Raw genomic sequence first — 22,665 nt, 5'->3', positions numbered from 1 at the left:
CACTCATTTAGCAATTATAAAATACACTAAAACACAGTTCCCAACATTAGGCAGATCATTCAAAACTAAAAACCCTGTGTTTCTGTTGGAGAACATTGCCATGCAAATGCCACGCTGATGTACCAATTACCCAAACCCAGTCCTAGTAAGTCAAACACTTCTGGGTAATTTTAATAAACCTTTAGAGCTCAGGAGTCTGAGCCCTATAAAGAGGCCATAGGTTACATATCTTGGTTTGCATGACAATGGAAGCCAATACTGGACAGGGAGGATGAGGAAGATGACAAGCATTCATCACGGATGAGACCCTGGCCACTTTGACCATGTGGTCCATGGGTTGAGTGTTTGGGAGGCTTGGCAGTGGATGCAGCCTAATCTAAGCCACTACACTGCAGGACGCATCATCTGGACATTCTGAAGTGAGAATAGGTAAGTAGACCTCTCCCTCCATACTATACTACTGAACTCACAGAACGGAACCATCTATATCACTGTATTTCTGTAGGGTAGTACCATGTCTATAGTTATAGACAAACTGAGTTTTGCTTGGTGACACCAGTGTTTAGGAAAATGAGACAGGTGTGTTTCCAGTGAGAACTGTACAGTGTCCTCTGAAGTGTGTGCAGAGTTTTGTAAAATGAGTTCAGCAGACTTCAAACTGTGTTGAATGAATAAGAATGTTTATCATTGTAAAGAAGTGTAAGATTATGGTATTTTAGCATAAAGAAACAATTTCTTTATTTATCAGTTCTTACAGTGTTGTATCCAAAGTTATATAATGTTTATATTATATGAATAATACTTGCTTTATAAACCTAAGCAAACAAACTTCACTTGTCATTAGGGAACCATTATAAGTGTTCATAATCTTCGCACGCACATTGTACACATTCCTGGTAAGTCACCTTTACACACAATCACAGAGCCAGAAATGCACCTTTGTACTCACTGCATAGGTAAGTGTCCCACATCAGAACTATCTCCATGGACACAACAAAACTATGCCTGTGGTGTAATGGAAGAGAGTGTGTGTGTGTGTGTGTGTATGTTTGTGTGAAGCACAGGGTTGCAGTCCAGAGACGGTGTCGTCCACGTGAGGGCTCAGTGGGTCGGCTCCCTACTGCGACAGCAGGTGTTGAACGGGTACGGAGTACGGATCATACCCATGTTGCCGTCCATGTTGGGACGCGGAACTCCTGGGGGCCAGGAGAACTGCAGGTGCTGAATCAGAGAGGTGAAGAAGAGGAAGAGCTCTGTCCTCGCCAGAGATTCACCGAGACACACCCTCGGACCTGCGACACATACACACGTACACGTATACACACGCCATCCAGTGAGAACACACACATCCAAACACACACACACTGTTCCCACTGATGCAGAACATTAGACTGATTGTCTACCAACAATCTGTCTGCCATTCCACTTCCTGGAGAGAATGGTGGCAAGCTCACCCAGAGAAAAGGGGATGAAGTGTTCGTGTTTGCAGAACTGCCCTTCCTCATCCAGAAAGTTCTCTGGGTTGAATGTTTCTGGGTGCTTCCAGTACTCTTTGTCAGTGAAGACTGCAGTGAGGTTAGTCATGATCATTGTTCCCTGTGTGTGTTGGGAGAAATGAAAAAAGAAATACATATATTGTACAGTCAGTAAAAGTCAATGATGCTTCTTCACCAAGAAGAGTGCTGTCATCTTGTATTTTAATAACTAAAAGGGAAAAAACTATAGTAAAAAAATTAAAATGAAAATCCAAGCTACTGAACCCAAACCCTAAAATAAGTACAAAACTTCAAAATATGCAGTGATTTACCCAGTGTTGGTAAATCTGTCTGAATTTCAAAGTGTTCTCTTGGAATTCAGTTTGAAGATCTTTTTTCACCCTTTCACCTGTTCAGACAGAACACCCTTTCACCTGTTCAGACAGAACAACCCTCCCACCCTCACAGTTACCTTGGCGATGTTGTACCCCCGTAGCTGGGTGGGCTGCGTTGTCTCGTGCACCACGCCGAGGGGCACAATGTTGCCAAGGCGCTGGATCTCATGGACGGTGGCGTAGGTGTACGGGAGACGTGAGCGGTCGTCCATGCTGGGAGCACGGTCATAGCCCAGCACACGAACGATCTCCTCATGACAGCGCTCTGGCCAACGAGAATGTGGGAACATGCACAGGACAGAGAAGAGAGAAGACCGTCGTTTAGTCATGAGTTCTCTATACCATTATCAAGTGCACATATGACTCTAGGACACTGTTCCTTTGGGATCAGTCTGTCATTGAGTTTCACCTTGGACATTGGGGTTGTCCATCATGAAAATGAGACCCCAGCGGAGAGTGGTCGCTGTAGTGTCAGTGCCAGCAAAGAAGAGGTCTAATGTCGTTGTAATCAAGTTCTTCTCATGGAACATGGAGTTATCCGTAGATTTGTGCTGCCCGGAACATGAAGACATGATTCTCTTTGTACATCCAGCAGAGATGTGAGGCTGCACAGGTCCCCACTCTGACAGACTGGGCTTGTCAACTAAGGGACAAGGTGATTTGGCCATGCTGGAGGGAACGTGGTCTGAGCCGCACCAGCCCCCCCCCCGACGCAGACTACAGGCCTCTCTCCACCGCCTGCTGTCCCAGTGAAGGGCTCCCCCTGCAGGTCAAACTCTCACCTTACTCATTTCCACCAGGTAGGCATCGATGAAGTCCCGCAGGTTTTCTGGATCCAGAGTGTTCCTGTGCTCCACCACCGACTCCTGGATGAAATCTAATAAGGCACTGGCATTGCGGTGGATCTTCTGGTGTGGCCCTGGGAAGTGTTTTATGAAGGGCAACAGGTTGAAAATCTGTGTTAAAACAAGAAAAAAATATTACATTCCATAGTGTCATTTAAGAAGCAATTTCTTCTAGACTCGGTGGCAAACGTTTGTGGCAGTCTGAGATCTTGCTCAAGTCACCTTCCTCTTTGTGAACTCCTACTCCTAGTTGTTGCAAAGAAGGCTATCATGCTCATCCCAAATAGACCAAAAATGCACCCTTCAGATTTGTCAGTCACCTAAATATGTGTCTGTAAAATGTTGTTAATGACTTGACCAAACATTGTTAGAGAAATGATCATCCAATCCACATTGGCTTTGTAATGGAGAGGTTCAGATGGTGGTTTTTGTATCAGACAGGTTCAGGTGCTATTCTTTTTTTGTACCAGACAGGTTCAGGTGGTGTTTTTTGCAGAGCAGTATTCTGTTATGAGTTGCTAATGAGGACAAAACACGAGAGCAACACATATGTAAACAGTAACATACGCAGAGCATTCCACATTTATGAAAGAGGAAATGTGTTAGTGGCGCCATTTGCTTTTAACGTCACATTAAATCTGGCGATATGTTTCTGGTGATGTGTATGAATTTGGCCCACTGTTTTTCAGTACCAGCAATCAACAGGCAGTCCTGGCTGGGACCCTACCTGTGCTGCAGGTTCACCAGCAAGTCGAATGTTTTCATTCAGGAGTTCCAGCAGCCGAGCAAAGCGCTTGTTGTTGTAGTCGAAACGGTCTCCAAATACGATGGAGCAGATGATGTTGGAAACAGCGTTCATAATGGGGTGGATGGGGTAAAAAGGGTTCCCTTTAAAGAGAATAGCAGGAGAATTGATCAGCAGTGGATCAGCAAATGATGGCAGAACATAAAGCTGTCACACAAGTAGAGAGTGGTCTAGAATTGTGTACTGAAATGTCCTTAAAACCAAACCCTAGTGTCACCACACCCTCGTGCTGCTGGAGCTCTTGGACGAGGTATTGTGCTTCCTCTTTCACACGCTCCTCCACAGACTTCTTCCCCAGACCGAAATTACGCAGCGTGTGCAGCACAAAGCGTCGCTGCTCTTTCCACACTTTCCCGTACGTGACCGTCAAGATACCTGATAGAGAAACGTGTGTGCGTGTGTGTGAGACAGACACACAGAAGGAGAGAGTATTAATTCTCTGTATAATCTCTGATATTTTCCTGTAAATGTATTGGGACATCGAGACATACTTCTTCTATCATACATATTCAGGATTGAGTTAGTTTTAATGCTGGTTAAAAAAAAGTTAAAGATTGAACTTAAAAGGAAGAGCTCAGTGGTCATGCACTACAGACCTTCCCCAGGGTACATCCAGTCAATTAATGGCAGGAACGGTCTTCCGGAAAACACACTGCCTTTGTTAATGTACGCTTCCTTCATCAGCTCCATGCTGTTCAGGACAATGATTGGCATTCTGCCCAAGTGCATGGTGCACATCTCTCCATATTGGCTCATCTGAAGAGAAAGTAGAATAATAATACCAGCCACAGAGTGTTTACACATTTCCAAACATAACAGTGGTTTCAGGATTATTTCTTGTCTGATTTAGAGTGCGATCATAGTGGGAATATCTACCGTAATCTCTAGACTTCAGTCCACAGATGATGTTACAGTGCAGTCCCGGTTATACACCAACTGATTCAGCTCACAAAGGCTTCAGGTGTAACAAGGTGGGTTACAATATAGTACAGACACCTTTGTAACCAGGTGGGTTACAGTACAGTACAGACCCCTGGATTAGCATTTAAGGTACAGTATTTATTTAAGGTTATTTAAGGCTAACGTGAGCTCTGTACCAAGGGAACAATGTACACTTATACAGGCGTCTGTACTGCACACAGTAAACTTACACACCTGTGGCACCTTTGGCACCCGGCTGTGCTTTCAGCTCATGACACTCCCAGGTTGACTCAGGACAGGTGTGGGCAGGAATGCAGTGTGCTGTATGAGGGGTGACCAGTCACCTGTGGGACCTGCTCACTTCACAGCTGCTGTGTGCTGTATTGGAAGTGACCGGCTCTGTTCTCAGCCGCTGGTATCTTTTTGAGGGGAGTGTTTGGGGGAGTGTTTGTTATGCCTGTTGTTGCTGAGCTGCTGGCTACATTCCATGGCAGAACAACGATTGTACAAGTTTCGACATGACTAGATAAGGAAGTTCAGAAGTCTACCGGCAGTCACAACTACAGATTTCTAAATATTCTAAGGTTTAAAAACTGTCACCATTGCCAGTAATCAGGAGGTTAGTGACTATATTCAATTGCATATGTATTGCTGTACTGAATACTTACTTATGATACAGATATTACGTGTCAGATGTATGACACTTCCTCAGTGGGCTGTTCAGAATTGCTGTTCGTTGTGCCACATAATTGTTATTACATTATCAGTCATCCAGACATTACACAATCACAGAAACTATTTCATAACCACTACAGAATGTGAACACACAGCCTCGGTATACAGGAGAATGTGGAAACTGACCGATCTGATGCAGGCCATTGGGTCTCTCGCAACCAGGAGTACAGTTCCCACAAAGGGCAGTGGGGTGGGTCCTGGAGGAGTGCGACTCCTGGAGGAGTTCATCCTGAATATCTCCAACAGGAGCAGGGAGAGCAGGAGCACCAGCAGTGCTAGGCCAGCAGAGACCCAGTCCACATATCTGAGCAAAGACTGCATTCTGAGAGGTGCTGTACGCTGCAGAGAAGTGCTGCTTTATACAGTACCACCCAGAGAGGGAGGAGAGAGGGGGAGAGAGAGAGGGAGGAGAGAGGGAGGGAGGGAGGGAGAGAGCATTCACGCATGTGATTGTGTGTGAGAGAGATAAGGAGAGAGGGATTGAGAGGTAAAGGGAGACAGAACCGTTTCGCTGTGGCCTCTATTGCTCTGCTCATGTGTGACATTACTGGGTAAAAGTCACATGAAGAGAAACGGGTTTCTTGATATGACTGTATAGCAGGGCAAAGGTCAAGAGCACAGAAAATGTTGCTTTACCTCAACTCACAAAAGATACCTTTCACACACACACACACACACACACACACACACACACAAACCTTATGTTTAATCTCACATCAGTAAGTCCTGATGTTTGAACCTTATAAACACTCATTCACAATTGTTACAAAAGAGAAGTTTTTTCACTTGACTGATGCAACCTCTTGTAATGGTCTGATGTTTCACCTTTGTTGCAGTATGAGTGTGTAGGAATGTGGGTTGTTGTGATTCACCTTTCACACACCCAGGTCCTACCTTTAGTCTAAAATCAGTCTCATTTGGGTTTTCCCCCCAATCTCTCTCTCACACACACACTCTCCATGGGCTTTGGCTGTTTGTTTGAAACAGAAAGTGGCAAAATGTATTTCTACTGCTGAGATTGTGGTGGTGAAAAAACAGTGGAGCAAGAGTGAAAAAGGGAAAGTTACAGAATTTCCTGGGAGATTGCAGTTTCGACCGGTTTTACTCAGTGACCTCAGACGGGTTTAGACCGCTGTATTCCTGCTATGTTTATTATGAACTCATCTAATTTGATCCTAGAACAGCTCTACTGCTCCTAAATGCTTTATGGAGATGGAAAAGATTTGGATCCGACACATTTGGAAGGCTTCCTGGTTCCCACTTCCGGTTCTGGGATGCACCACTTAGAGAAATAGGGATGCCCTGAGAGCTCATCCTGGCATGTACCATTTGAGAAACCGGAGGGAGGAAAAGCAGTTAATGGTTGTAGACTGCCATCTCTTGGTGGGGTGTCACATTTATTCAACGCGGCTTAGAATTCTAGGTCAGCTAAATGCCATAAAATTGTAAATTCTGACCATTTACATCTTCAGAAACAGGGACTTAACACTGGCAAACAAGCAGTGGTGGGACTTGAACCAGCAATCTTCTGAATACTAATCAAGTACTTTAACCACTGAGCTACCTTTGTCTATAGCAAAAATACACTGATGAGTGTTTCCAGAGTGAGTTAGTGTGCTGATGTGATTTTTGAAAGTAAAATTTCCCCCCCAAAAAAGGCACTAATATTGTGAGACTCTGTGGCTCAGTGGTGTTGGCTTTGCCTCCAGTACAGGAGGTTCTTGGGTCAGATCCCAGGTAGGTCTCCTGGTTGTGGGAGGTGTCCTGATGTGTAGGGCATCTGAGGTGAGAGGCTGGAGTGTGTGTGTGAAACCCTAGGGGGGAAGATTGATGATGATTGTCCCCCCCTGGGGCTTCTGGGAGAATGAACAGCTGGGGTTATGGACCAGTAGGAGAGGGTGAGCAGGTTGTTTTGAAACAACACACTAGAGGTTTTTTTTTAAATTACTAAGCTGGGATTTAAGTTGCTTATTTGATATGGTTCAAAACTGTTTACTTGTGCATCTGGATTCCAGGCTAATTATGTGTAGTCTACTAATTGAAAGGAGGGTGATTTTTTTTTTTTTGAACATCCAGGCAAATACTCCAATGCAGGAGGTTTTGGGGTCACATCCCAGAGATGTCTACAGGTTCAATAAGTAATAATACAAACACTAAGTGTCTTAAATTAGTCTGGAATCCAGATGCACAAGTAAAGTAAATTTTGCATGATTTATTTATTTATTTTTTTAAATAAAAGTAACAGTGACAGTGAGCAGGTAGTTTTGAAAATCTAATATTCAGCTGGTTAATTAAAGGATCAGTAAAATACTATAAATGAATTGGGAAACCCCAGGTGTACACTTGATTTAAATGTAGTTTCAGAGTTATTTACAATCGGGTCCAGACTCCTAATGTATATGCCCAGACGCCAAGCGACTCCTTGAGCGGGACAAAGGCTCATGACAGTTAGTGCAGCAGCCAGGTGAACTGTGGCTGGTGTTACAGCATCACTGGAGGTGGGCGAAGAGCAAGTCTGACTGGTCATGTCACTTGATAGACAGCTGAAAATCACACAACTTGCCTTTGGGTTCTCAAAATTCCACTGCCGTGCTTTGGCTTTTTAGGCCATACAGGTTAAATCCCAGTTGACCACACCCACCTTGCTAGACTCCGCAAATTGAGCTCCCGCTTACAACGGGGATAAAAGGTGTAAATGATGTAATATTTATGTCAGTGATTCAGACAAGTGATTTTTAAAATTAATAAATAAAATCAAACCAGCCGGTCTCATTATCAGATGGGATGCTCACCTTGTGTAGGTTCCTGGATGGTGCATGCAGTTCTCTCAGTTACTTAAAACACAACCATGCCAAGATAGCTTTTGTGTGAAACATTCCACATCAATAGATTAGAAAGTCAGACTTGTTTGCTTTCAAACGATGAGGCACATGCCTTTGTCTAAGTGCAAGTCTGATATACTGCGTAATTAGACCTCTGACCCACTGATGTACTGCACAGTTCTGTAGTGCAGAACCAAACCGGACACCCCACGGATCTGTAGTCCAGACAGGTGCCATCGTGCTCTTCCAAAAGGTTTAACGGGACCATGTGCGATGAAGGGGGAGGTAGTGAAGTGCCCCACACCCTACCCCTGATGGGGCAGGGAGGCAGATGTAGTCAGACAGACTGTCTACAACACTAACAACTTGCTCGCTTTGTAGAAAGAACAGATGATGTCATACAACACAACCTTTTCCCATCCAGGAGGTGAATGTGTTTCAGAATTCACGAAGAACACATTGGCTTCTCGTCAAAGTGCATGCTAATGTCTGGTATGTATGCATGCATGCATGCATGCAAGCGTGCGACGGCAGCCCGTCACACAGCCACGCCCCTGCGAGGACTCACAACTCAGAATGTTGGGTTGCTTTTTCTTTATTTATTTTTTTCTTTTTTTTGGTCTTTTCTTGGTTTTTATGCTCTTTTTGTTGTTTACTGAACAGAGAAAGGTTTTTCTTTTGGCACTACATAATTCAGTTCTTACGCCGCAATCCGCTGCTTCTTTTAAAACAAATTCTTATCCAAAGCCTTTGTCCTTATGCAAGCAAAATATGAACACACCAATAAAAATAAAGAGGATTGCTTTAAATCCTTACTTTACACAACAAATAAAAACCACTTTTCCTGGACCCCTCCAAAAACGGGGGCATTAAAATATTTGACATTTCTTATCACAAATCAATGTGATGAGACAAAAAAAAAAAAGAAAAAAAAAAATGTAAAAACTGTACAAAAATGATAAAATTCATTTTAAAAAGTCTTGTGACCAAATGACGCAGTTAGACAGATTTGCTCTTCTACCGGTTTCTTTTTTGAAATAAGGACCTTGGCCGTTGGTTGGAAACAAAGTGTCGGAACTCATTTCTTCTGTTGGATGTAGCTGAGATTGATGTGGCCAGCCGGAAGCAGAGGGAAAGGTTGGTTTGCACCTGGGGGAGGAAGGAGGCAGCCGTGTGAGGCGAGCTGCGTTTCAGAGATTACAGAGCACTAGGATTAGGAGACGCACCTGAAATGACAGTTCAGCGTCTGTAAAACTACACAATATGGCAGCTTATGGTTTTCTGTTTCAACCTTTTAGTGGACTAAACCAACTGGGGACGCAACTGGTATCTTTTTAAAAGCACACCACGCTGTGACTGTTTCATTTAGCATGTGAACATAAACTAAAATTAATGGATAAACACACAGATTAGACACAAATAGATACCAACTTTTAAAACAAAGAGGCTCAATATAAACACATTTTAAAACTCCAAGTCTGACTAGACACACATACGCAAGCAAACGCACACACACGAGCACATGTCCACAAACATACATGGGCAATTTGACATCAACATGACTACCTAGTCAGCCAGAAGGGACCAACAAGCAGACTGAGGGACGGCTGCTAACTGTAGCTGGTACCAGCCATAGCTAGCCAGTCAAATCTATATTTCTCCAATGCAATTAAGTCCATATGACTAAGTGCAATTTATTTTAATTTCCACACATTTGAAAAAAGGGACTGATGCCCTAGTAACCACTAACACACCGCTCATCAACCGAGCATCTCTGACAGTGCTGTGTGTCTACCTGCTGTAGCAAGTGTGAAAATTTTATCCTGCAACTTTTGGAAGAAACCAATATCAAAAGGAAATGGGGTGGGGGTGGGGGGGTGGATACATCACATTACTGATAAACCCACCCCCACCTACCTTGTGAGAGGAAGGGCTTGCCGGGTTGCTGCAGGAAAGGCTGGGGCACGTGGTACGACCAGGACGGGGAGATGGGGAAGGAGGTGGAGCCACCAGACTCCCAGGAGCGAGACATCTGACCTACACTCCCAAACGGGGGCTGGAAGCCCGCCTCTGTCTCACACACACACACAATGATGCATTCAAGAGTTACGTACTTCTAGATTTAAACCAATCAATCATTCATCAAGTATCTTTTTAAAAGGCATCAATAAATGTGATTCAGCCTGCATGAAAATCACACATTACTACTTCCTCACAGGGGACGTTACAAAGAAGCCATTTCATCCAAAGCAGGACAGAAGAGACACAGGTCTCAGGGACCAACCCCAAACCCCAAGTGATGTAATTCTCAGGGACTTTGGGCTCCTTCTCTTTTGCAAGAGTAAATATTCTGAAAATGAGGGACAATTGATTTACACAGTGATCTGACACAATGACAAAAATTCACTGGCATCTTTGTAACGTCCCATAAAAAAAATAAAAATAAAATCTGTACTTAATAAATGAACCCTTGAACTACTAAAACCACATCAGGAGCTGGTATTCTAATGTACTACTAACTACTAAATCCATATCAGATGTTTAACCAATAACTATAGACATTGGTACTGTAATTTACTCTGTTGCGTCACCACAAAAGAGAAACACCAGCGTGCTGCGAGTGTGTAAGTGGTTGTATTATGTGCAGCCTGTTTAAGGTTTGTGGTGCCCATGCTTGGTGCAGTGGGGGTGCTCAGCAGTACCCACCCCCATTAAAGCTTACCTGAACGAACACACACACACACACACACACACACACACCCCGACCTGAGTGCTCACCCACCGACCCGTGTACCTGTTTTCCCCACTGTGCCGTTAGCGACCAGAGCCCCCGGGTCCAGGTGCTGATTGCGCCAGACGTGCTGCCCGTCCCTGGGTGCGCCCACCCCGCCGACCCCCGCCCGCCCTGCCGGCTGGGCGAAGATGATGCTAGGGTCGTTAAGGTTGACGGGCGCAGGGTTGAGGCCCCGCCCCTCGCCCACGCTGCTCTTCCCCCTGCGCACGGGGAACTTCACCACGGGCGGAGACGGGCGGCCCGTGGCGGCGGCGCCCGCTCCAGGGAGCAGAGGCCCACGGATGGACCAGGAGGCTGGGGGGAGGGCGGGCGGCAAGCCCAGGGAGGGCAGGCCCGTGCGGAACGGGGCGGCGTGGGAGGAGCCAAAGCCATAGGAGGCCAGCTGCACCTGCTGCGGCAGAGGGGAGGATTGGGGCGGAGCCACGGAGGAGGAGCCGGATGAAGGCTTGGCGCTCTGAGACGACTGGGGAGACACCGAGTGCTGAAGAGGGGAAGGCTGAGGGGAGTAGGGTGGAGTCTGACGCGTCTCAGACTGCGGCGGGCAGGGGGATGAGAAACACACACACACACACACACACACACACACACACACACACACACACACACACACACACACACACACACACACACACACACACACACACACACACACACACACACACACACACACACACACACACACACACACACACACACACACAGGTTTGGACCACGTGTGCGACTCTGAGGAGCGCCAAATTAACTATGGCGTGAGTGTTCCTCAGGAACCATCCTGAGGTGTTGGCAGGTGGAGTGGCACACGGCGGGTCAGAGTCTTACACACTCAGAAGGTTGTCTGGTCCTGCCGAGGCGCTCCTGGGGCGTACCACTCTGAGGAATGGGGATGGCCTGAGAGCTCACCAAGGCACGTACCATTTGAGGAACTGGACAAGGGAAAAGAAGGGCGTTCAGAGAACATTCCTCCGACTGACGGATATACGGAGGAGACCATCTGCACTGTACTGGGTACTGACAACAGGACTTTATGGAGAACTGTGTGTGTTTGGGGGGAGTGTGTGTGTACCCTGAACAGGGGTTCCTCTCTGACGCAGGTGTCTGTATTCAGGACAGTCTCTCCTGACATGACCCATGTCTCCACACTGGAAACAGCGCCTCTCTCTGGGCTCCCTCTCTTCCTCACGCACATCTTCATCCTTATCACTCTCCTTCTTCTTCATTCTGCTCACACACACAGTGCAATTGTGTCTTAGCGTGTCTGAGTTAAGCCTTCTACATAAGAAAACCTCCTCAGTCAACGAAAACGACACACAGCTATACATGTCCTCTCTCGCTCACACACACACCTGCGCCTCTTTGGGCAGTCCTTCATGTAATGGCCGATCTTTCCACAGATACGGCAGCAGCGATCGTTAGGGGCCAACTCACCATCCGTCAGCACCTTGGAGTCAAAGAAGTACTCCTGAGAGAGAGAGAGAACGAATGAATGAATAGAAATACTTATACTGACATTGTGTGCAGATTGTAGTTTTGGTACAGTGTAGATTACATACAGTGCATGCATGTAGATTGTTGCTTTGGTGTGTGAATGTATTGACATTTTCTCATTTTTACTGCCCAGTAGAATTTCACTACTCTCTCATAAACGTGTTCCTTTATTTATAACCGGTCACTTACAACCTCATTAGATTCTGTTCAACAACACTGCTGCATAAAAACAGCAGCAGCAGCCGCCGCCACCCGAGTTGCACTGCCCGGAGACTCGGTGATGACACTGCACTCACACCTGATGCTGTGCAGCCCAACTCAGATGTGGCTCTGATCTTAACATCAGAGTTGTTGTGTTTGCTACGTGGAAACTGAACCTTAATAGGGAGCTAAAAAAAAAAAAAAAAGCATAATTCCTGCATAAACACAGGAAGAGAGTCAGATTTTCCCAACAGTGCAGGAATTCCCTGGGAAAAAAAAACAGGACACCTATATCCAAACATTTTGAACTCATTTTATTAGAATCCTCTAGTTCTGCTTGTTGGAGTGTGTGTTTAACAGCTGAAATTGTCAAACCTACAGAGACAAGACTAATGGAAAGTGTGTATGGTGTGAGAGACAGAAGAGTAGGACTTACTGCTTCCATTCCTGGCAGTGGGTAGAATGGTGTTCCAAAGAGCTTTCTGCCGTTAATAAATGCCTTCATGATAAAGTTAGTCACTGAGAGAGAGAGAGAGAATGAATATGACCATCTCTTTCCTTTCCCACCATACTGAAACACTCATCTCCTCTAAAGTTTTGTACACTTACTTTTACGGGAGACTCCAGCACCCAGATTATGATTCAAGTCAAAGGGATCTGTGCAGATAGAGAGGCACGACCCAGTGAGACATGCCCCACAGAGACACGGTCCCATGACATTAACTATTCCCTCCATCACACCCTGACCTGAAGCAGTCAGCAGTCTGATCTTTTCTGATTGGCCAGTGAGGCATGGCTACAGCAGTGCGATTGGCCAGTGAGGTGTACCTTCGATGGCGATGCATTTGGACGTCCACTGCTTCTCGAAGGTGGTGAGGCGTTTGCGCTGGCGGATGGAGATGACGTGCTCTTTGAAGTCAAACTCCTCCGTGTAAAAGCGTAGCAGGGCCAGCCACAGCTCCCCCACAGTCTCAGAGTTACGCTGGAACTCAGGGAGACGCCGGCGCTGAGGGAGAATGCACGTGCGCACATATAGACACACGTGTATGCACACACCATTTTCCTTGCTATGACCAACTTGGTTCAGCACCAAGTCAACTGAGGCAGAACTTAAGAAAACAGTTACACAAACAAATTCACAGGCCAAACCTCAACAGCACAAAAACAGCACTGCCTTCTCCAGCTGTTTGCATCCGGCAGAACACAAGCCTAGGCCCCACCTGCAGGGAGCCCAGCCTGTGTGTGTATATCCACTGCTCACGTAGGGCCTACAGAAGCCTGCAGGGACATTTCCATCAGGCACTCAGACTCACCAGCTCGTCCAGGTCATCAAAGAAGAAAGCGTTCCAGCCGTCCACCATCCTCTGGGGCGTAGCGGTGCCATCGTAAACCTGAGAGAGAGAGCTCATGCTCAGAGAGGAAACCTTGCGCCACACACACCCACACATGCACAGAGGAGAGTGTGTGTACCTCCTGGAGCACAGGGATGACAGGAGGCTGTCTCTGCTGCAGGAAGTAAAGCACCATAAGGATATAGGCATAAGAGGACAGACTCCCTCTGGAGGCGTCCCCGATGTCACAGCGCTGAGGGCACACACACACAGCTTGATATATTGGTGAACTTTAGTGGTTCAAGTATGAAAAGCTATATGTGGGCTCTGAGGAGCCCGGTGAAAACGATAAGACTGAGGTGGGCAGGACTACAGGTGTCCTGTACCTTTGCGAACACCTTCATGGTGTAGCCGAGGTACTGCACCCGTGGGTCCAGAGAGGCGTAGGTGGCCAGCATGCGCGTGTTGTGCTGCGCCTAAGATCAGGAAGACAAGCGTGAGCGACACACACACACACACACACACACACACACACACACACGGTCAACATCAGTGTGTGTGTGAGACTCACCAGTGTGTTGTATAGACTGATGTCTCCTTCCAAGCCGCTCTGCTTGTGTTCAAACTTCACGATAGGCACTTTAGCAGTCGTGATGGGCAGGATGTTCCTCAGGCCTGCATGCACACGCACACACACACAGGGAAGAGGCTGTTTACAAACACACACACCATGAGGGTTAGAGGTGGGTGCGTGTGCACACACACACACACACACAAACACCCCCCCGCCATACCTGTGTGCTTCTTCAGAACCTTGGCTAAGCCTTCAATGATCTCCTTACAGTTCAGCTTCTGTGGAGAGAGAAACAGAGAAATGGAGAGAGAGAGAGAGAGAGAGAGAGAGAGAGAGAGAGAGAGAGGTTAGTGTGTGTGCGCGCGTGTGTGTGTGTGTGTGTGTGCATACGTGAACTCTACCTCTGCTGTGTCATGACCTTCCAGTGTCATGCAGATGTCCAAGTCACTGTCACGGAAACCAAATCCATTCTTGGAAGAGCCAAAGAGACACAGCTGGGCTTTATCTGACACACCCAGACACACACACACACACACCCCCAGACAGACACACAGACACAATTAGTTTCTCACTTTTCAGGCCTCACAGCAGATCTTGTTGACCACAGTGTTGACCAATGTTAGAGCGCCAAGTTGATGGAGGCGTGTGGCCTTGGGTCCATTTCAGATGGTTTCTCTCTCTCTCTCACTCACACACACACACACACACTCTCAGCCTTGTGCCTCCCCTCAATCGGAGTGCTTGCGTTTCTCCCCCCATCTGCCAAACAATAGGTCTGGAAATACCTTGACATTATTACCGTAGACTCTCTGTTTAAAGGAAGTAGGATAGAACCTGCAGTGGTCATGCTAGGGTCATTAGCTGTTTAGAAACCCAAATTCATAATCACTGTGTCTTACAAGGGTTACCATTGTGTACCATTACACGCACGGGTGTTTGTGTGTGTATTGTGTGTGAGTGTGTATGATGGGTTAGCGTGTATTGTGGGTGTGTGTGTGTCTGTACCATTATACTCCTTCCTAATGAAGCGCTCCAGACTGGCTAGAATCTGCTCCCTCTTCTGCTGTTCTGCCAGAGACGGAGACAACTCGTCTACACACAGAGAGAGAGAGAGAGAGACTTCAAATGGAGGCTCAGGAAAGTTAACCCAAGCTAATAAGGTAATTAATGCGTCACTACTTCATTTAAATATTTAAATGACGAGGTACTCATGGGGAGTGTATCAGGACGTCACAGACAGGCCTAACAGACCGGGGGGCGGGGTTATGGGGCAGGGCTACAGGAGGGGGCGGGGCGTGGTCCTCACGGTAGCAGAGGTGGCACAGGCTGTCCAGGATGTCCCGGAAGCGCTCGGTCATGGGTGGCAGCGGCGCCAGTTCCATCTTCTTAAAGTCCTCAGGGCAGTCGTCCTTCAGGTGGCCGTCCCGCTTACAGATACTGCACACCACTGTTGGGGGCTGATCTCACACACACACACACACACACACGGTCAGTTGTACCTGGAGCAGGCTGAGGTGCACACTGCTCACGGCCCGGACCCCAGAGCCCCAACCATCCTCATCCTCTCCCTCTACTAAGATTTGGTGAAAATATGTTGACCATAGGCCACAATAATGTCATCAATACCAATAATAATATCAACAAACACTCAGAGTCATGAGGTCTTCACCTTTCCCCCCGTGAAGATCATCCTATCAAAGATGTAGTGCAGGTCCTCTGGCGCGATGCTGTGCTGTTCCAGAACCTTCCGGCCCTCTTCCTCATGGTCCAGGAGCACGCTGTTTGGGGGGGAGGTGTGCCGGGCCGTGTCCCCGCCTCCCCCCACTGTCCCCGCCTCCACATCACTCACGAGAAGCCTGGCTAATCCAGCGCTCACGAGCCGCTCTTCTCCCTGTGCTCGCTGTCCCTCGCCGTCGTCCTCGTCGTCGTCGCCGTCATCCTCATCCTCCTCATCCTCGTCCGAGCTGCTGCCGGCATCCTGCTCCTCCCTCTCGGGGACGTGTCCTGGGGTGTGGCGGCTCTGAGGGCAGGCGAAGTAGCGGTAGGCAGAGCGTAGACGCTCCTGCAGGTACTCGAACACCATCTGACTGTTGAGGCTACGGGCCACGTTCCTCTTCAGAGCAAAGGGGTCTGAGTGGGCCACAGGAGCGACAGTCACACACGCAGACACACTATTACTGGACACAGCTAAGCTTTCCTGTAATACAGGTGTTTAAAACTGTGTGTTTAAAATGGGCAGGAAATACATTCAAGCACAAGCTAGTGACAAACTTAACCTATTATTATACCTCCAAACACCTCCAAACCTGACCCATTATTAAACACATTAGAGGTTAGACAGACGCGTGTCTGACCCTCGATAGCGAGGCGACGGCGTGGCCAGTTCTTGACGTCTCTAGGCAGCAGCTCCTTCACACGGATGCTGATGATGTAATCCTCCATGGCAAACTCCAGTGTGTAGAAGCGGAACAACTCCAACCACAGCTGCCCCACGGATGCCCCCGCCTCCTCTGCCAGGACCAGACGAGACTGCGCACGCACACGACACATTTAAAACGACACCAAGCTCTGTGTACTCACTGCAGAGGGCACAACGCGTGTGTGTGCGCGCACACGGGCCTCCACCTTGCCCTGCAGCGTGGGCTCTCTCTGCTGGTTGGCTCGTTGGCCATCACCCTTGTTCTTGGCTTCGGCGCGCCCATCTCCTCCACTGCCGGGTCTCTGTTCCCAGGCAACGCAGGCCCCGCCCCTCACGCCACGCAGGTGGAACTCATCTACATGCTTCACATCGAAGCCCTCGATCTGCGCCACACACACGCACCAAACTCAACACGACGGCCATGTCTCAGACTCATAGCACTGGAGTTCTGCTCCGCATGTGCCAAGATGTGTGTGTCTGTGTGAGTGTGTGTGAGTGATGTACCCAGTAACCCAGGTACACAGGCAGAACAGGCGGCTTCCTCTGCTGCAGGAAGAAGACGACCATCAGAGAGAGAGAATAGGAGGGAATGCCACCCTCCGCCTGGCAGTCGACATGACACAGCTACACACAAACAAAGCAAGGTGGTTAATGAAAAGCAAAAGCCTTAATCAATACACACGACTCATTTCTCAGTGTTTCATGAAATCAAACAAGTGTCTGAGGGAGTGTGTATGGATGTATGCGTGCGTGTGTACACCTTGGCCCAGTAGCGGAACGCCAGCACCAGAGGGATCAGTCTGGGCTCCAGCCTGCCTAGTGCTGCCAAGTGGTTGGTGGTGAGGCACGCGACATCATTACCTGCACTTACTTTACACAGTAAACCACTAGAGGGAGAGGGAGAGAGAGAGAGAGAGGGAGAGAGAGAGAGAGAGGGAGAGAGAGGGAGAGAGGGAGAGAGAGAGAGAGAGAGAGAGAGAGAGAGAGAGAGGGAGAGAGAGGGAGAGAGAGAGAGAGAGAGAGAGAGAGAGAGAGAGAGAGAGAGAGAGAGAGAGAGAGAGAGAGAGAGAGAGAGAGAGAGAGAGAGAGAGAGAGAGAGAGAGACTTTACTAAAGCTCTCAACAGGTTTAGAAAGCACAGCTTTAAATCTGTATACTGTGTGACCAACCAGAAGGATATGAAGCATCTCGTGTGTGTATGTGTGAGAGAGGGGAAAAAAAGAGAGACTCGTGTACTCACCTGGCTACATCACGGCAAAAAACAACAGGAACCTTGGCATGGAAGTCCGACTCCACGTCAGTGAACTCAGCTGCAAACAAAAGAATCTGAAATGAGACCCATGAAGACGACGGCCACGAGACTAGACATCAAAGGGTTTAAAAACACGCTGGCGATAATTCCGCCATGCCGGCCACGCCCTGGCTGTCCGTGCCGGGCCTGCCATGCTCACCGCTTTTCTTCAGGATGTCCAGGACCTGGATGAGCACGTCAGGTTGCGTCATCTGGAAAGGCAGAAAAGTCTGAGTCGCAATGGACGACAGCGCCACCTAGTGACCGGAGAGGACGGCCAACAGACACTTACACTGGCAGGGTACACGACATCGATGTTGATGTCACTGGTCTTGAAGGCAAAGCGTGTGAGACAGGAACCATACAGACGCAAGGAACAGCCTTGGCAGAAGAGAAGAGAGACCAGCATCACCAGGGCTGTGTGTGTGTGTGTGTGTGTGTGTGTGTGTGCGCGCGCGTGTGTGCGTGCGCGCACGCAGACGCACTAGGCAGATGTCTCTGAATGATGGCCTCCATGCGATGAAGGACCGTCTGTCTCTCCTGGAAGTCTTCCTCAGAGATCCCGTGCTGCTGCGTTGCCTCCCTCACGGCAGACTCTACCGCCCCCAGGTGGGCAGGAGAGGGAGGGGCCAAGGCACGCAGCTCATTCTCTTCCTGCTTCTCCTGCACGGTGCCACGCCCACACAGACACGGACGTTAAAAGATGCATATTCACATATGAAAACTGGAGCTGTGATTCATATGGACAATCCCTCAGCTGTCCATGACACCTGACTGCTGCCGTCCCCGTGTCCCCAGTCAGCTAGTCAAAGTTAAACGTTCAAATATGAAATGAAGATGCAGACTTCAAAATTAGTAAAAGAGAACAGCTGGTCCATCCTTTACTGCAGGTTGACATTAACAAGCATTACTGAGGCAATAACAACCACACAAAGAACCCACATTTTTATAAATTGGTCAGAACTAAACTTCTAAGACTTCTCTTGACCTTGTCCTAAAGAAGATTGTTCTTATATACGTTCCTGAGCCTGGTGGAGAGGTCATATATCTGAACCTGAGGTCCGCCAAAGCCTACCCAGGATCCTTTGCTGAAGCCTACAGAGGCCTCTGCCCATATGCAAATCATTCTGAAAGGACAAAGAATCTCGACACTGCCTTATGTTTTGTTATGAATCCATCTAATGCACTGTTAAGCCTCCTTTCCCTGTTAACACGCTATTATCTGACGACAGTCACCTCCTGCCTCAAACCCCAGCGTGTAGGTGTGTTTCTCACCGTTATGTTCTTCTTGTGCCGTTTCTCTTTGATGTGTTTGTGAGCACTCTGGATGTTGTCCACGTGAACAGAGCACAGTTTGCATAGATACTGGAAATGAGGGTAGTCAGGGGACGGCTGCAAAGAACCAACCCAGAGCAGAGAACAGTCACTAAGCCACGCCCACACATGCAAATGAGAGCCAGTCAGAGGACACTGATGGCACTTTAATACCCTCCCTCGCTCTGTGATTGGTATGCCATCAACAACATGGGGGAGGAGCTGCCCTTCAAGTACATGATGACCCCCCCATACACACACACACTCCTGCAGTCAGTGGTGCCTGTGGAACTGCACAGTGCAAACAGCTGGTGAAACGCACACACACTCAAGAGGTACACACATGCTACATGGCAGCCTTGTCCGCTTCTCTGAAAAAGCCGAAAAGGTCTGCAACACCTGGAAGACGGGGGACGACCCCTGTTCAACCTTCACTGTGAACAACTTCAAAATGAACACAACGCGCTCAAGTGTTCAGACAGCCTGCGACACCAGCGCCTGCTCGGGGGAAGGGCCCCGTTAAAAGGACACAGGTGAACATTAGCTCCGGGCTACATTGGAAACACAGCGGCTCTGTCATCTGGATCGACCACCTAACGCACATCGCCAATACCCCACCCTAGCATGCACATTCGGGGGAGATGGAGAGGAGTATGAAACCATTGTGGTTATATTAATGTTTGTTTCAAGAGTCGAGACTCGGAAGACGCCGACAAGCCGAATCGGGAGCCACACTTCTGAACAAAGTTCTGCAATGTGAGACGTCTCCGGAAACGGACCTGGAACTGTCTACTTCCGGGTGCTAGACGTCCAGGAGCGTTACCTTAGCCAGTCTGTGTATGTAGTCTCTCTGCAGTCTCTCCTCGGCCTGTTTCAGACCCAGCTGCTGGTCAGAGGTCAGAATCCCCTCCTCCACTAAACCCGCCGCCACATCGGGAACCGGCTCGCCTCCAGGGCGTCTCTCTGACCCCTCGCCTGAGACGGGCAGCCAGACAGACAAATCAGATCAGAGTTATGCTAACTCCCTCCAACAGTCCCGCCCGACAACAGAAGCCTGGACATGAAAGAGCACCTGGATCAGCTGAGCTCATACAAGTGTAGACTGAAACAGCACCAGGTCTCAACTTAAACTCAAACTGGGAATGTCACGCTTCATGTTTTAAACAGAGAGAGAGAGAGAGAAGGGGAGGGGAGACAGAGGAGGTGTGAGAGCGTGAGCCTATGTGATTGTGAGAGCGTGAGCCTGTGAGTGTGAAAATGTTTAAAATTACTTTCAGGATCAACTAATCAAAAACTCCATTCAGAAAGTACAATAGACAAAAACAAAAACAGTAGCCATGGTAACTAAACACACCTCACTGCCTAACAACGAGGAAAGGGTAGAGAGCAGGTGTCCATGAACAGGTTTGAGGTAGACACAAGCTGGCCTGTGCCACTCACCGGGATGTTTGTCCTTCACTGCCGTGAGCCTGGCGAGCTTGTTGCGAGCACGGCTCTCCTCCGCAGCACTGGGAGGCTCCTGATTGGCCTCCAGGCCCCGCAGCGCTCCGCTGCGAGGTTCCTGATTGGCCGCCAGGCCCCGCGGCGCTCCGCTGCGGCCTGCCGCCTTGCCGTCCTGCTGGGCCCGACTCTTCCCTTTGTCCCGCTCCCCAGAGCTGGTCCTGCCCGTCAGCCTGCGGGACCTAGCCCTGCCCTGGTCCTGAGGGCTGCCGGTGTGGACGCCCTGGCCGTCCCCCCTCGCCCGCGACACCCTGTCCTTGGTGCGGCCAGGGGTCTTGCCAGCGTCCCTCTGAGAGGAGGTGTCCTTCTGCGATTTGGACGAAGCGTTTGGTGCAGCTGAGCGAGCTTGCTTGGCTGACTTCAGAGGGCTGCGTGTTTCCTCCATACTGGTGCTGCTGCCTGAGTTAAACTAAAAACAACAAAAAAGCAAAAAGGAAAAAAAGACCAAAAGCTCTGCACTGTAGCAGACGAAGCAGGACAATCCAGCCCAAACCTAGAGAAGCAGACACAGAGATCCCCACTTAAAAGGTTGAAGTTTCTAAAGTACGCAGAAGATCCTGACTGGCTCACAGTAAAATTCAAAATAAAATACATTACATCAGCGAACGTGTGCAAATAAGTCTGAAGTTTCTCATTTGCACTTATACCATGGTTCCTGTTTCCAGCAGAAAACTCCAGCCCTATTTTACGATTATGTACAGTCAAATCTTCGTACCCATCAAATATCATCAGTACGACACCCAACAAAAACAATCCGTTTTTTTTTTTTAAATGATTCCAGCAGGCGAAGATTAAACTATGGTTTCTTCAAATGAACTACGTGTTAGCATGCCAGGTTCAACGTTACAATAAAAGTCATCGTACCACACGGACTACGTCATCTCCAAAGGTGTAACCAATAGTCAGACTCGCAGGACGAGCGTTTAGATCATGTGATCTGCTTAACGTTTCCACACAATTTCCGGTAAAAAAAAACAAACAAAAAAAACAATAATAACGTAAAAATAAGCGAATATGTGCAATCTAAGCGAAACCGCTACAAACACAACTAAGCTGCAGCTGATCCCGAAACAGCGTGGTAGAGACGTTTCGTTTAGCGACTAATCAATCGCACGTTTAGTACACCAGCAGATAACCACGACCACAAACCTAAAAGGTCACACACACAAACAAAAACATAAACAAAAACACAAACAAAAACAAACACGATCGAACAGCTTAGCAAACCCCAAACACAAACGCGAGCATAATAACCCGAGCGGCGCACAAGCCCACGCGCACGCCGGGGCTCGCGTCGCCTGGCTACCGTCCTGCGGGACCCGCGCGGCTGTGCTAAGCTACACGGGCGGAAGCCGTTAGCGCAGCGTCTACCAGCCGCAGAAAGGTAACGGGCCGCAGCGGGCAACGGAGACCAGCGCCGGCGTTGCGTTAGCGATGCGCGGCGCAGTTTGCGCTCCGGTGAACACGCCGCCGCCCCGCGCCCCCGACGCCGCTGCGCTGGCCGGAGTTAGCCATGCTAAGCTAAGCTAAGCTAGTTAGCCTGATGGGTGGACTGTTTTCCAGCAGGTTTCGACTCACGGAGATTCTCTGAATCTGCCGCAGTCCGCAGTCCGCAGTCCGCAGCGCGTACAGACGCGTTCTCACACGGGTTTCCCCTCGCCGTCAGTGCGCCGCGGCCCGCGGTCCTGTCGTGGTTTTGTTTTCCTCATCCAAGGCCCTCAAAACAGCAACCACGGCCGCCATGATAACCCGTCGGCAG

At 48.5% G+C, this 22,665-nt stretch overlaps 2 protein-coding genes across 4 annotated transcripts; both read right to left on the bottom strand.

Moving 5' to 3' along the window:
- Nucleotides 1-422: 422 nt before the first annotated feature.
- LOC113568305 (cytochrome P450 2J2-like) lies at nucleotides 423-5,505 on the bottom strand. Of its 3 annotated transcripts, none has more exons than XM_035521496.1 (9): nucleotides 5,303-5,505; nucleotides 4,117-4,276; nucleotides 3,743-3,895; nucleotides 3,443-3,603; nucleotides 2,653-2,826; nucleotides 2,280-2,421; nucleotides 1,948-2,135; nucleotides 1,455-1,596; nucleotides 423-1,292 (listed from the first exon to the last, which is right to left on the bottom strand). In XM_035521496.1, exons 1-9 carry the CDS (start codon nucleotides 5,495-5,497, stop codon nucleotides 1,102-1,104), a joined length of 1,506 nt encoding a protein of 501 aa, XP_035377389.1. In that variant the 5' UTR covers nucleotides 5,498-5,505; the 3' UTR covers nucleotides 423-1,101. The 3 variants fall into 3 exon arrangements, with proteins under 3 accessions (XP_035377389.1, XP_035377391.1, XP_035377390.1); XM_035521498.1 differs by having other exon boundaries at nucleotides 4,397-5,391; XM_035521497.1 differs by having other exon boundaries at nucleotides 4,117-4,475; nucleotides 4,676-5,391.
- Nucleotides 5,506-7,368: 1,863 nt separating this feature from the next.
- On the bottom strand, nucleotides 7,369-22,649 carry tut4 (terminal uridylyl transferase 4). Its single transcript, XM_035521289.1, has 30 exons — nucleotides 22,485-22,649; nucleotides 20,847-21,399; nucleotides 20,230-20,381; nucleotides 19,368-19,484; nucleotides 18,578-18,755; nucleotides 18,385-18,473; nucleotides 18,253-18,304; nucleotides 18,042-18,111; nucleotides 17,563-17,689; nucleotides 17,307-17,426; nucleotides 17,009-17,185; nucleotides 16,738-16,912; nucleotides 16,053-16,513; nucleotides 15,690-15,840; nucleotides 15,389-15,475; nucleotides 14,785-14,888; nucleotides 14,604-14,661; nucleotides 14,381-14,484; nucleotides 14,196-14,285; nucleotides 13,949-14,062; nucleotides 13,792-13,869; nucleotides 13,307-13,484; nucleotides 13,088-13,135; nucleotides 12,915-12,997; nucleotides 12,136-12,251; nucleotides 11,856-12,010; nucleotides 11,612-11,715; nucleotides 10,793-11,324; nucleotides 9,916-10,068; nucleotides 7,369-9,147 (listed from the first exon to the last, which is right to left on the bottom strand). Exons 2-30 carry the CDS (start codon nucleotides 21,289-21,291, stop codon nucleotides 9,077-9,079), a joined length of 4,389 nt encoding a protein of 1,462 aa, XP_035377182.1. The 5' UTR covers nucleotides 21,292-21,399; nucleotides 22,485-22,649; the 3' UTR covers nucleotides 7,369-9,076.
- Between the last annotated feature and the right edge of the window lie 16 nt (nucleotides 22,650-22,665).

Source organism: Electrophorus electricus, chromosome 22 (genome assembly GCF_013358815.1).
Source record: "Electrophorus electricus isolate fEleEle1 chromosome 22, fEleEle1.pri, whole genome shotgun sequence".
Lineage (NCBI taxonomy): Eukaryota > Metazoa > Chordata > Actinopteri > Gymnotiformes > Gymnotidae > Electrophorus > Electrophorus electricus.
The sequence above is the reverse complement of the archived record's forward strand: the minus strand, read 5'-3'. Positions and strand labels throughout refer to the sequence as shown.

Excerpts from the sequence above, each read along its gene's own strand:
- LOC113568305 (XM_035521496.1), bottom strand. The coding sequence starts at position 5,497 with ATGCAGTCTTTGCTCAGATATGTGGACTGGGTCTCTGCTGGCCTAGCA. Across the intron at positions 2,827-3,442 it reads CTGGTGAACCTGCAGCACAG|ATTTTCAACCTGTTGCCCTT; the intron begins GTAGGGTCCCAG and ends GTTTTAACACAG. Across the intron at positions 2,422-2,652 it reads ACCTGGTGGAAATGAGTAAG|CACAAATCTACGGATAACTC; the intron begins GTGAGAGTTTGA and ends TGTTCCGGGCAG.
- tut4 (XM_035521289.1), bottom strand. The coding sequence starts at position 21,291 with ATGGAGGAAACACGCAGCCCTCTGAAGTCAGCCAAGCAAGCTCGCTCA. Across the intron at positions 13,870-13,948 it reads TCATCCCTGTGCTCCAGGAG|GTTTACGATGGCACCGCTAC; the intron begins GTACACACACTC and ends TCTCTCTCTCAG. Across the intron at positions 13,485-13,791 it reads TTGATGACCTGGACGAGCTG|CGCCGGCGTCTCCCTGAGTT; the intron begins GTGAGTCTGAGT and ends ATTCTCCCTCAG.